This window comes from Cololabis saira, chromosome 7, assembly GCF_033807715.1.
Source record: "Cololabis saira isolate AMF1-May2022 chromosome 7, fColSai1.1, whole genome shotgun sequence".
Taxonomy (NCBI): Eukaryota; Metazoa; Chordata; class Actinopteri; order Beloniformes; family Belonidae; genus Cololabis; species Cololabis saira.
In genome coordinates this window covers 17030248-17045228 of record NC_084593.1, presented here as the reverse complement: position 1 = coordinate 17045228, position 14981 = coordinate 17030248, and the positions used below count along the sequence as shown (strand labels likewise).

At 38.2% G+C, this 14981-nt stretch overlaps 1 protein-coding gene across 1 annotated transcript in view; it reads left to right on the top strand.

Moving 5' to 3' along the window:
- egf (epidermal growth factor) overlaps positions 1-14981 on the top strand; it is a 58784-nt gene that overhangs the window by 35897 nt on the left and 7906 nt on the right. The window contains exons 14-20 of the mRNA XM_061726013.1: positions 2255-2422; positions 6100-6249; positions 7018-7164; positions 7250-7366; positions 9743-9865; positions 9945-10110; positions 14683-14847. Of these exons, the coding sequence (XP_061581997.1) occupies positions 2255-2422; positions 6100-6249; positions 7018-7164; positions 7250-7366; positions 9743-9865; positions 9945-10110; positions 14683-14847 (1036 nt within the window). The remainder of the gene's footprint in view (positions 1-2254; positions 2423-6099; positions 6250-7017; positions 7165-7249; positions 7367-9742; positions 9866-9944; positions 10111-14682; positions 14848-14981) is intronic.

Genomic DNA, 14981 nt, shown 5'->3' with positions numbered 1-14981 from the left:
ATTCATGTGCAATATTCTTTCATTCACTTATTTATGTGCAATATTCTTTCATTCATTCATTTTCATAGTGTATATATATTTATATTGTCTGTTTCTTATTTTGTCTTTACATAACCTTTTACATGCGTGCACTTTTATGGAACTGCTGCTTAATCTCATTATATTAATGACAACAAAGGCTTTCTATTCTATTCTATTCTATCAGCAGGAAAAGTGGGTCCATTCCTTTAACTTCAGTAGCCTGGATTGCTGTAAAGCTGTTCTCACAGCTCTACGTAAAATTAAATCAAACAGCTGCAGTTAGTCCAGAATGCTGCTGCCTGAGTCCTCACTAAAGCCCAAGACAGCTGACCATTATAATTCCAGTTTCTAGATCTTTACACTGACTGGCCTCATGTCTGTCACTAAATAGATTTTAAAATTCTGCTGTTGGTTTATAAATCTCTGAATGTGTCAAACATGAGGCCTGCGGCCCAAATCTGGCCGCCATAAGTATTTATGTGGCCCTCTCGACATTAAAAGTCATAATTGTCTAATCAAAGCAGCCTGTCTCCATCATGCTGTAACCTTAAGTACAGCACCACTGGCCGTTTGAGGTAATTTATGATCTTGATGTGGCATGAAATGGAAATAAATAGTGTATCAGGGCTCCAGACTGCGACCAAATGCTCGCATTTTGCGACCAAAATTTGAGTATGTGCGACTGAATTTCATGTCCACTCGCACACGTGCGACCAGTAAATTTGCCAGTTTTTTTTTTTTTTTTTTTTTTTTTTTACACGTTAAACGTGGAAGGAGTGCCTCAATGAACCCCCATATTTGCAGGCCAATGAGTGTGAAAGGGAATGAGTTGGGGGATCTATTTATTTATTTATTTATTTTTTTTTTTTCGTTTAATTTCACCAGCTCAAAGCAGGTATTACGCCCGGACGACATTTAATGCGACACAACGCGCTGCCGCCGCTGCGCGCACATAAAGTTAGAAGAAAGAGGCGGCGGGTATGTTTGGTTTTAGTAACATCATGCTAAAGCAATGAGTCTGCAATGGCCCAGACGGGAGACACATGTAGCTCAGTGCTTAACTTTTATTTTTAATCCACTCTATATTCTTCTGGTTGTTCTCCGATATGTCCCCCCTCTAAAGCCTGATTTATGGTTCCGCCTTAAATCGACGCAGAGCCTACGCCGTAGCATACGGCGTAGGCTCTGCGTTGTTGTAACGCGGAACCATAAATCAGCCTTCACCCGGTACATACATAGGTTTCTCTAAACATCTGTCCCCGCTACAGTTTTAACTAAAAGAAAATGTGCTCCAATACAGCAGGTCTCATAATTTTATTTTGAACACTGCTTAAAATTAGCTTGACACAAATGAAAGTTAAATTTTAACATGTGGGAAAAACACCTAACCTTTTAAGTGATGTGTGTTGTCAGGTGTAATGGCATTTTTAGGTTAGACATAAGAATATTTCTTGGTAAGATCCTTAGTTATTTGAGTGAAGGCAGTGAATTTGGTCGACTGGTGTAAGTTCAGGGTTTTAGTAAAGACACAAGTAGGGAAATGTTATTGGCCAGTACCCCCAATATTTGTACATTTGTTAAGTACTGTGTTTAACAGTTACATTCATGGCTGAAAGGTTACTAAGCACTTTGTTACCAAGCACTTTTTTTATCATGTGAATGTATGTTTTTTTATATATAATGACAGCAATGGTGCTGTCAGTTTACTTTATGTTGCAGCATCTTTAAAAGTGCACAATAAAATGTAACACTGCATTTTAAACAGCACATTGTGGTAATTCATTAATCTATTATGAAATACGTATTACTAATACACTGAAATGTAGTAGAAATGTAAACATTTGGTTAGCGTGTCGATAAACAATGTGCGCTCCTAAAATTTCTGATTGTGCCCCTAAAAATTTTCAGTTAGGGGCTACTGTGCTCCTAGTGAAAAAAGTTAGTCTGGAGCCCTGTGTATATATATTGATATTGCCTGTTTATTATTTTGTTTTTACATGTGTGCACTTTTATGGAGCTGCTGCTTAATCTCGTATTATAAAGACTTTCTATTCTATTCTATTCTATGATCTAGAATGGCAAGCATAGGCCGCTAGGAGCTATTTTCTGCCGTTAATACAGCCACAAATCCCTTGTCAACCAATCGGCTCGCTTTCAAAGTTCACCCTGGTGCGCTCGCCTCAAATCACTGCATTAAACCGAGTCTTCTCGCCTTCTTTTCTGGTCGTCTCAGGTCGTCCTTATGACCTGGCGGTTTTTGAGGACAGTCTCTGGATCTCTGACTGGGACGATCAGCAGCTGAGGGGCGTGCACAAGCGGACGGGGAAGAAGCTGCAGCGTATCCATGGCAACATGGTGCAGCCGGCGTCCATCGTGGTGGTTCACCCCCTCGCTAAACCAGGTACCAAAGGAAAACTGAATATGTTCGGGTCAGCAGTTCTGGGTCGTCTTTGTCCACGATGCCCCACCTGTTTCCAGCGGGTGAAAGAGTCTGGACTGCAGGCCGGTGTTCTGTCCATCCATGCTACCCGTGCAGAGCTGCTACTTTGCGGTTCTGCGCACAGTCGATTTTCAAAGTTTGATTGCCCATCATTTCTTGCATCCCTTCAGTCCACGCTGAAAAATATTGTGATGTTAGATTTTGCCCTCTGTTACGACGGAGTATTAGGGCCAAATTAAGACCAAAAAAAAGGAAATTACGAGAATAAAGTCATAATAATATGAGAATAAAGTCGTAAAAATTACGAGAATAAAGACATAATATTTCCAGAATAAAGTCGTAATATTTTGAGCATAAAGTCGTAATATTTTGAGAATAAAGTCGTAATATTTTGAGAATAAAGTCGTTACATTACGAGAATAAAGTCGTAATATTAAATATATTATAAATATATAAATAGAACTTCACAAGATGCTCAATATTCCTCATTTTAACACAGGGGGAAGATGCTCCTCCTGTTAAGAGTTCTCATAAATTATATTCTCATAATATTACAACTTTATTCTCATAATATTACGACTTTATTCTCGTAATGTTACGACTTTATTCTCGTAATATTACGACTTTATTCTATTACGACTTTATTCTCTCAAAATTATGACTTTATTCTCATAATATTACGATTTTATTCTCATAAATTACGACTTTATTCTCGTTATTTTACGACTTTATTCTCGTAATATTACGACTTTTTTCTCGTAATGCTACGACTTTATTCTCGTAATGTTACGACTTTATTCTCGTAATGTTACGACTTTATTCTCTTAATATTACGACTTTATTCTATTACGACTTTATTCTCGCAAAATTACGACTTTATTCTCATATTATGACTTTATTCTCATAATTTCCTTTTTTTTTTTGTCTTAGTTTGGCCCTAATACTCCGTCGTACTCTGTTCATCTACTGTTTTAAATGTTTTTTGAAATTAGAAATTTAGACAATTTGTTTGTTCGTGTGCCTTTACTTTTATTTCTTATTATTTTATACTTATTATCAATCCAAAAATAGTGATTACAAAGTTGATAAATTGGGGGGTGTAAGTATGCTGCTGACATTCATCCTGCAGTGGCAGTGAGTTGATTAGTGTCAGGGAGGTTGCAGGACTTCTGAAAAACTGTGATTTATTAACTTAAACAAAAACCAAAAACGCTGCTGAGCAGGATCCAAAAAACAGAACATGAACATGAATCAAAAAAACGATGAAAACCTGACAAGGAGAACACGGAGGGAGGAAACAGTACAGACCAGCAGGGATCAAAGGAAAGACAAGACTACCGGTAGATATACAGAAAGGTTAACGAGACACAGGTGCAGACAATCAAGGCAGATTGGAAACAGGAACGTCAAACAAGAACTTAAACACAAAGACATGGACTTCAAAATAAAACAGGGAAATGTCAAACCCTGACAATTAGTCGTCTTACCTGAATGCACTAAGGGACGAGAGCATTATTTGATAGGATATTACTGGACTATCAAATTATGCTACACTTGAAATATTGATTTAAAATGGATAATATGGGATGTCGAGTATTTGATCCTTCAAAATACACGACCCATGAATTGCATTACACTTTGTGAACATAATACCATAAAGAGAAAAAAACCCAATTCTACCGCTTTATTTGATATTCATTCAGTCATTCGCCTTTATTTAACCAGGCAGGTCATTAAGAACATTCTTATTTACAATGACGGCCTGGCAAGACACAAGCACCACTTGGGGGGAAAGGAAGTGGTTTAGGGAGTAAAAACAGTAAAATTGTAGCTCTACATTAGGTAGCATTTTTTCGATAGACAGACGCTATCGGTTTATGTGGCGGTAGCATTTTTCGACAAAGCAGCAGAAATCGACAGAACACCGGCCGGTTCAGCACCAGGACCCTCTACTACAGAGATGCTTTTGTAATGGAGGCAGGATGCAGTTTAGCATTGTCTTGCTGAAAGATGCAAGACGTTCCTTTGAAAAAAAATGCTGTCTACATAGCTATAAAAATCCAGATATACTTTTAAAGCAGCACAACGTAACTTTCAGCTTTTCTGAGTTTGGCGGCATCTTTTGGACAAAAGCGGTAGTGCTTTACCAGAAAGAACACTACGTTTCCCATGAGCACCAGCGCGTACTGCCGGAAAACTCCTGTCCCGTCGCGTGCATTTGTTTTGAGAGAAGACGGGACGCTTTTCTGTTTCACCAAGTGAACAGACGGAACGCAAAAAAAAAAGATGTTAAACTGCTGGAAAGGAACTGGAATTTACCGGGATACCTTAAACAAGGAAGCCAGGGAGCGGTATATGGAGAAAATAATTATTATTAATGGTCTGGATCCATATGAAATCCCTACTAAAGAATTGAGTTCCTCGTCGGAGCACCACTCTTTATAAGGATTTACTGCCGCAGTTCTGCACAACCCACGTCTTACTACCTTGTTTAGGAGTGTTTGGCAGCTGCTTTGGTAAATGTTTGACTCGCCATGTGTTTCAATAAATTAGTAGGCTATAATAGTACAACATACAGTACACGTTTTGTATTACTCTTACTTTTCTTTTCTTTTTTTTTGACTGCTATATTATGCTGAAGAGGCTCCGAAGCGTGAGCAATATTTTTTTTTCCTCGTGAGATTATTTTTTTCCTCTGCAGCTACAAATGAAATAGTTAATATTTTTTCCTCAACAAAATTAATCGCACCGCAGAGAGCTGGCCAACAACTGCGTTTAGCTGGAGTAGTGGGGAATAAAACCCGTTTGAATGATCCGACCCCCGTCTGTGTGCGTGTTTGTTTGTTTACTGAGGAACGTTATGTTGGGTCGTTACAGCCGCGATCCAACCGAGCCGACGACGCTTTTACTCTTTTACTTTGTTATCAGATACTTGGCCGGCCTCCGTGGTTCTGCCTCCAAGCAGGAAAGCGGTGAAAAGTTAAACCATTAGCGATCTTTTCCCCACATCTGTTGTGTGTAGAGCTGCTGCAGCCACAACACAGCAACGGGTTACCAGCTTCTGCGGAGCTGCGCTCCACGCCCCGACCATTTTCGTCTCGACTACGAATCGGGAAGGAGGGGGAAGTGACGTATGCCGCAAAGCAGTCAAAGCCGTAAAAAATTGTAGTTTTTTAGTGTGGAAGGGTTCCTACCATGCTCCTCAAAGTTACATAGTGCCAGTGAAGGCGATACAGACCCCTCAGACCATGACAGAGGTGTCATTAAACCTGTTGGAAGTTGATGTACCATCACAATGACTCTGGAAATATGATATTAAGGTGGAAAAGTTACATAGTGCCGCTTTAAGTACAGGGCCAGGGCCGCCCCTGACCAAATTGGGGCCCTAAGTGAAATGTTATTTGGAGCCCCCCCCCCCTCAAACCTCTCCCCATCCCAAATGTATCATTGGTACAAAATGACCGTATAACAACATGCCATTTAACTTGACAACACATCAATAATATAATAACAAATGTACGGTAGATAAAGTAATTTGACTATGAGTCAAATTAAATTAAAGACACACACATTGGATATGGGGTTGTCCAGTCAGCAGTTTTTAAGAATAATGGAGGCTGTGTTTAAAAACGCCTCAGGGTCAGACGTCTGCCTGCACATGAACGGAGGCTGCGCTCAGGTGTGTGAAAGCAGACTGGGATCCGTCCACTGCTCCTGTCGACCTGACTACGTCCGGTCGCCCGATGGAAGGAGCTGCTCTCCTGCCGATAGTTCCCACAGAACAGAAGGTGACGTATCTCACTTCTCAGGGCCACGCGGGAGAAAAAGATTTGAGAGGGGGGGATTTTTTTTTATTGTGCACTTTGAGAAAAAAGTGTAAATGTCGAGAAAAAAGTCGAAATGTCGAGATTAATGTTGAAATACAATTTCGAGAATAAAGTCAAAATTTTGTGTATAAAGTCGAAATTTCATGAATAAAGTCGGAATTTCGAGAATAATGTTGAAGTACAATTTCAAGAATAAAGTCGAAATGTCGAGATTAATGTTGAAATACATTTTCGAGAAAAAAGTCGAAATGTTGACATTAATGTTGAAATACAATTTCAAGAATAAAGTCAAAATTTCGTGTATAAAGTCAAAATTTTGTGAATAAAGTCGGAATTTCGAGAATAATGTTGAAATACAATTTCGGGAAAACAGTCGAAATGTCGAGATTAATGTTGAAATACAATTTCAAGAATAAAGTCGAAATTTCGTGAATAAAGTTTAAATTTCGCCTTTTTTCTCAACATTTCAACTTTATTCACGAAATTTTGATTTTTTTCTTGAAATTGTATTTCAACATTATTCTCGCCATTTCGACTTTTTTCTCGACATTTCGACTTTTTTCTCGAAGTGCATAATGAAAAAAAAATCTTCCTCCTCTAAAATATTATTTTTATTTTTCTCCTGCCTCGCCCTAATACTCTTCCGTACTATTCCGTACACTTTGGCTCTGATTGCATATTTATGAACTTTTATAAAACTAAAAGCTTGTCATCACTATTGTTGTTTAGAATCTGGAGGCGATGAAGACTCCGCTTTAACATCTCTCCAAACATTGAAAGAGACGACGCCTCGGCCAGCAGCTGATAAGAAGAGGGCTGATTTCCACTCAGATGGAGGCACCGAGCCGAAGCTCTTCACAGACAAGATGATTTCAGGTAATAGTGCACTTTTAAATGCAGGTGATTCGTACTTCCGTCTGTTCCCCGGCTAAATGTGTCTGCATGTGCCCTTCTCTGTCAGACCAGACTGAGTGTTATTCCCATCGCTGTCACGTGAACGCACAGTGTCTCTTGGACGCCGGCCAACCCAGCTGCTTTTGTCTGGATGGTTTTACAGGTGACGGACAGACATGTCTGGGTGAGTTTTACCTCTTACTGAGTCAGAAACTTCTCCAAATCGATGAATTAACACACTGATGTAAGCTCGCGGATTAACGCTTGATACGGGGAACCTTTCTAACCTTTCACATCGGAGCCGGGCTGTAACCTCCTCCTGCATTAGATTTAAAGCGATTGTAAAGGCAGCCTGGTATTCCAGGACTAAAATGGATTTAGACCTGGAATACTGTTAGATGTGAGCTTAATCCCTCCAAAAAACACTTGTACAATTGGGAGTTGAGAATTTAAAAAAACTGATGCAATAAAATATCTGTCACTGATTTTTTACACATCATTATTTATCATCTAATTTTTATTTATTTATTTATTTATTTATTTATTTATTTATTTATTTATTTATTTATTTATTTATTTATTTATTTATTTATTCTTTATTTCATTCATTGATAAAATAAAACAACAAACAATTTAATAGCAACACAAACGTTCCTAAATTGTGAATGAAAGGGAGCAGAAAGAAGAAGAATCTTATTTAATCTGCCCCCATCTAATAGATGATTCTGATTCAGCCAAAGTAAAATAAAAAGTTACTACTACTACTTCTACTGTCATTTAGCAGATGCTTTTATCCAAAGCGACTTACATCTGATAAAACAACACAAGCAAAAAATCACCAGCTGGGTCCAGCTGGATCAGTGCTGGTCAGACTGCTGAGTCCAGTTGGACACAAGTGCTGCCATGCAAGACTTTATACAAGAAAGCTACTAAAAAGACACCATCATCCGATCATCTTGTCATAAGTGCATGCAGCTTCCTCAGTGTTGGATCTTCTAACTCATCCTGAGGAGCAGAGAAGTTTACTGGATGCAGAAATGCTCCTTAAAGAGCTGAGTCTTTAGCTTGCTCTTCAAAGTACTGTAGGTACAGATCCTGCAGGTCGGAGATCGTAGTTAGCTTCTGATGTTTGTTGTCCCCCCACGCTGCTTGCTTCTAGTTCTAAGAGTCAGGCCTGTGTATGAAGACTTTCTGTCATTATTAAGCCGTTTTAACATTTAATGGCTAAGTTTGACTATCCGGAATTAACATTGCAGATATCTACAACTGCATTTTGACTAGTCGTAATTACATTGTGACTAGTCAGAATTGTCATTCAAGATATCTATAACATCATTTTTACTAGTCAAAACTCTAATTCAAGATATCTGTAATTACATTTTGACTAGGCAGAATAGAAGTTAAAGATATCTCCAATTTGAGATATCTCTAATTAAAATCCATTACAAGATATCTATAACTTGATTACAGATATCTACAATTAAATTATGACTATCCGTAATTCCAGTTTGAGATATCTACAACGTCATTTTGACTAGTCATAATTCCAGTTCAAGATATCTACAACTTTGTTCTGACTAGTCAAAACTTAATTTTTAAAAAGATATCTAAAAAGGACAATGCAGATATCTTGAATGGAGGGGAATTAAAGATATCTTGAAACGGAATTATGACTAGTCAGAATTAAATTGTAGATATCTGAAACTGGAATTACAGCTAGTCGTAATTCAGTTGCAGATATCCGTAATTCACATTGCGGATATCTGCAACTGAATTGTAGATATCTAATTAGAAACCCTATACACATGACTGGCAAAAGTGACGTCATTTGTCCTGGCCAGAATGACGTTGTGGATATCTGAAATGACAATTGTGGATAGGAAGAATGTAATTGTAGATATCTGAAATGCTCTTTTTGACTAGGAAGAATTGAATTGCGGATATCTGCAACACATATCCAGTCTAGCTGTTAAATATTAAAACGGCTTGCCATACATTATTGTTCAACAGTGGAGTCCTGAGACATCTAGTGGATGATATACAGGACTGTCTCAGAAAATTTGAATATTGTGATAAAGTCCTTTATTTTCAGTAATGCAAAAATGTCATACATTCTGGATTCATTACAAATCAACTGAAATATTGCAAGTCTTTTATTATTTTAATATTGCTGATCATGGCTTACAGCTTAAGAAAACTCAAATATCCTATCTCAAAAAATTAGAATATTCTGGGAATCTTAATCTTAAATTGTAAGCCATAATCAGCAATATTAAAATAATAAAAGGCTTGCAATATTTCAGTTGATTTGTAAGGAATCCAGAATGTATGACATTTTTGTTTTTTTAATTGCATTACAGAAAATATTGAATAAAGAATTTTATCACAATATTAAAATTTTCTGAGACAGTCATGTATTCACTGAATGATACAAAAATGTTCTGGCCACTCGATAGCTCACCTAGCTGAGCAGGTGTTTGAGTCCCTACCTGTTGCCGTTGGCTGCAAGACTCTGTCCCTCTCCGTTTCCTCTATCCATTGATTTTCTCTTCTCTTGCAGACGTTGATGAGTGTAAACAGGGAACGCACGACTGTGACAAACGTGCAGAATGTCAGAACACGGTGGGGAACTACCTGTGCAAGTGTCACGCCGGATACCACGGCAACGGGAGCAGATGTAAAGGTGCGTCTCGTTTATCTCCGTCACTTGTGGCGGCGGGTGCTTGTTTTTTATTTTCTGACTAAATGAGACTATCCTGAAGAAGCGGAGACGACGTCGCCGTGGGCGACGGCCCGCAGCCCCGTGGAAGTCACCACCCGCCGCCACGACGGGAACTCGGTGCAGAGGTGTCCGTCCAGCCACGAGGCCTACTGTCTGTACCAGGGAGTCTGCTTCTACTTCCCCGAGCTGGAGTCGTACGCCTGCAAGTAAATCAACCCTCCTTTGACCCCCAGACGTTCACAGTTCGCTGACAAATTCCCTGCCATGGTAAAACACGCAGGGATCCAGCGTAGGACGTTATTTAACAACCGGTGTGTGAATGAGTGAGTGTATAGAGCAGGGGTCGGCAACCCGCGGCTTTAGAGCCGCATGCGGCTCTTTAGCGCCGCCCTAGTGGCTCCCTGGAGCTTTTTCAAAAATGTTTGACCTTTTTTTTCCTTTTTTTCTTTTTTTTCTTTTTTTTTCCTTTTTTCTTTTTTTCTTTTTCTTTTTTCCTCTTTTCTCTTTTTTCTCTTCTTCTTCCTTTTTCCTTTATTTTTAATCTCGACATTTCAACTTTTTTCTCGACATTTTGACTTTTTCCTCAACATTTAGACTTTTTTCTCGACATTTCGACTTTTTTCTCAAGATTGTACTTCAACATTAATCTCGACATTTTGACTTTTTTCTCGAAATTTCAACTTTTTCTCAACATTTTGACTTTTTTCTCAACATTCCGACTTTTTTCTCGAAGTGCATAATGAAAAAAAAAATATTCCCCCAGTTATAACTAATATAAATACATGCATGTGTTGTCTTCATTCTAAGGCTTATACAAGACTTCATTTTTTGTGGCTCCAGACATTTGTTTTTTATGTTTTTGGTCCAATATGGCTCTTTCAACATTTTGGGTTGCCGACCGCTGGTATAGAGGGTCTGCATTGACGTCACTTCCCCACTGGACCACGCATCCTTACTCGCACTGAGTAGCAAAAACAGCTGCAACTAGTGGAGAAGACGGGATAACTGATTATCGGCTTAAATTAGCGTCAGTTGGACTTGACAGTGACCCGTACAGTTACCCCAAGAACCAGTGGTCCATGGACATTAATATTTGGCCACAAATCCAGTTTCCTGATATTTGTATGTACTTAATTTCTACCCCGGGGAAATACACGAAGCAAAGCTTGAAGGCATACAAAAGTCTTGACACTTGGTCTTACTTCAAGGCAGGATTTGTTGTAGAAATTAAAGTGATGAGGACACCGAACTTTATGATTTGACCGTTTAAAGTTAGCTACCCACAAATTACCTGATACAAAATGGGAACCGCAAATCCACGTGTCAGTGCCTGGAATCCAGTTGTTTCTGCAAATTGCAGCGAGCCGTTTGTTTCTCTTAAGCTTATTTTTCGTCAGTCTGTGAAACGTTAACTCCGATTTCTTGCTAAATCTATGAGTACAGTCGATCGCACAACAGCTCTTTCCCATTTTAGATGTTTTCCAGTTGCTCAAACTGAAAGTTTACGCTGCCACTCAGTCTTTCTGACACTCAGTCTTTCTGCCACTCAGTCTTTCTGACACTCAGTGGGCGAAACCAGCTGTGAAGTCGCATCTGTGACGTCATGCGCATTCCCTCTATTGCTGAAAGTCTACAGTGTAAAGCGCTTTGGGGCTGTAGAAGTACAGTACACCTGGAAAGCGCTTTACAAGTGAAAGCCATTTACTATTTACCATTTAACTAATATATGTGGAGAAATAACATTTCTAGAAAGCATCATGCACACTGTTGGAGAAATGTGTTGCTGCACTCCAACTATGCAGGAGCAACAATTAGACACAAGACAGAGAGAGGTTAGATTCAACAATCTTTTTACTTGTACGAGGAGAAGTCAGGTAGCTTAACATAAGTGTCAGCTTCCTCCTGGCTACTGAAGTTAATACAGACGTAAGCCATATATATATATATATATATATATATATATATCCATAGTTACAAATCAATCATATTGAAAGCATTCAGTTGTCTCCAAGGTTTATCTGATTTGATCATGAGACTACTAAGACAATCAATCGCAGTCTTGTAGTTACATTCAATAGGGCAAAAGTGCCTCTTCCAACACTCTTCCAGTTTAATTCCATCGGTCAAAAGTTTCTTCCAACACTCAACTTGTCACTGTATTTTTCCACTTGTAAGTATAGCGTAGACTAGAGTATAACGATAGTTACAAACATTATAAAACATAAAACATAGATAATTTACATACATTTTCATAACACACACACACTTTTAGAAACAAATGCAAGAAGACGCTCTCCTTGACGGTGATGCTCTTGTGTCCGCTGACAGCCAGCAGGTGTCACTATTGTTTCACCATCAAAGCTTTGGCCGCATGAAAGAAACTGTCTATGACATCTACTTCAGGTATCATTTAAATATCATATTCAAATGATATAGTTAAGGATCATTAACGCATGTATGTCTTGTGATCATTTCCTGTGTTGCATTTTTATTTGATTTGATTTGATTTGAAGATTTTATTTCGAACATGCATGATAAAAAAGGGTACAAAAAAGTGAAAAAACAGAATACAAATATATATATATATATATATATATATATATATATATATATATATATATATATATATATATATATATATATATATGTATATATATAAATATATATATATATATATATGTGTACAGCACTTAATATAATAATAGTTCACGGATCCACCAACATGCTCGAAACGGAGTAGGAATGAAGTAACCACTTATCAAGTCCTACCCCTGAATCTGACATACATTCTTACATCTAACATTCTTACATATAACAAGACGAGTTTCAATAACTGTTCAATACAGTGATATAATACTCGCTTATATGTATATATAAATATAGTCAAAATCAAAGTAAATCAAGGCAAACAAAAGAAAACAAAACAAACGCCCATCATTAAGTTGTGCTACTATGTATGTATTAATAGATGTAATCATAATGCATAGTATTACATTATCATTACTGTACTATAATACTACAATGTAATAGAGAACAATAGACAGCAATGGTATATCAATATACTTGATTAACTATATAAGGGTAGATATGCTATATATATACTGGTTCATACTGTATATTTACCTGCAATTATATACATAAAAATTACTATAAATCTATATATCGACATATCTACATATAACTATAAATCAGTATATATTAATAGAGATATAGATACACAAATACTGTACGTATAATACGACTCAATATATACATATACATGCCTACATATAACATATCTATATCCATTATATAAGTCTATATATCTACATTTATTAATAAATTTACATATCTACATGTTTATTCGCATCTGTATTTTGATTTTAAAAAGTCTGTAAAAACCTGCCGTCTATTATCACAGCAGACGTGAATCTTTTCAGTTTTTATGCTTTGTGCAAGTTGTAGCACCCACGTGGAAATGACACGTTTTCCACATTCATGAAGATAAAATAGAACGTATAGTCTCACTATAAAGTTCTTCTAAGTCATGATGAGTCAGGAAGGGCCGGGCTCAGGCAGGGATGAGAAGTGCTGACTCTACGGTCGCGCTGCAGCACCAGCCCTTTGAAGAACAACTAAACTCATCCAGCGTGTCATCTGTGGAGATGGCAGAGCTGGGAGGCCTGTGGGAAACCTCTCCCACATCCCTGGGGGAAGTCTTTGAGGTAGTTAAGAAGCTCCTCCAGGTAGCAGATGTGGAGGAGACCAGAAATCCTGGGGGCTCTGGCTCATTTTAGGCTTTGGTGACTCTCTCAGTGTCACATGGAGTCTGTCTCCAGAAAAGCATGGTGTGGAGTTTTTCCACTGGTCTTCAGGTGAAGGGACAGCTTCTCTTTATTTATTTACAGTGATATAGTGACACTGCTGAAAGGAGGTTGCTTTCTGCATCACTTTTACATGCACTTCTGCCTTTTTAATATTGAAATAACAGCATGTTGTCACCTCATGTGTATGGGCGGGGCGATACGGGGAACTCACGATTCAATACTGTGGCGATATGTGGCCCACGATAACGATAATATCACGATACACGATATCTACGATATTCAATATATTGTAAGATATTTCATCAATGATATATCACGATATATGTGACTGAAAAAGAAAAAATACCCATAAAAAGGAAAACGTCTGTAGTTATGCATTTATTCAATGCCAAAACTTCATACAATGTACAAAGAAAGTGCATTTGTATCGAGCCTCACTGTCCCTAGTCTTGTAAATTTAAACACTGTACAGCTGGACAAATTAAAGTGCATGAACAATAGTGCGGTGAAAACCGCGTAAATCCATGATGTGTGTTGTAATTAAATATCGATATTTGCCATCCGTTTATCAATTATTTATTGCGACAGAGAGCACAACAATATATTGCAATATCGATTTTTTTCCACACCACTTCTCATGTGTTTGCAGAAATAAATATTAAGCAGTGAAACAAACTATTTCATCCTAATTGTCTAATTAGGATCCCCATTAGCTACAGCATGACTGCAGCTATTCTTCCTGGGGTCCGCCAACATTTTAAAATAATACAGTACTAAACATAACATAATAAAAGCAAACCAAATAAATTTCCACTAGATAAAGATAATATTAAATTAAAAATAAATAAAAAAAAGCAGAGGCATTCCACAAAATCTTAGGTTGAACTTTAAACTTGGCTAAAAAAAGCTTGTTTTCTTTCTGTTCTTTCTTCATTATGAAATAAGTGTTGTTGTTCCTTCCGTCCGCTGCAGTTGCGTGTCGGGCTACATGGGCGAGCGCTGCCAGTTCAGCGACCTGGAGTGGCTGGAGCTCCAGCGGGCGGAGAAGGAGAAGAGGAAGAACGTGGTGATCGGAGGCTGCATGGTGGTGCTCATCTCCCTGCTGTCCATCACGGCCTGTGTCACCTACTGCTTCAGGTGAGAGGGAGGTGGTGGTGGTGTGTGTGTGGGGGGGGGGGTACCAGGGGTAGCAGGGGTTGACAAATACTGAGACCGAGGAAAACAAAATGGAAAAAAAAATCTGCAGGGAAAAGTGCTTGGAGCAATGTGAA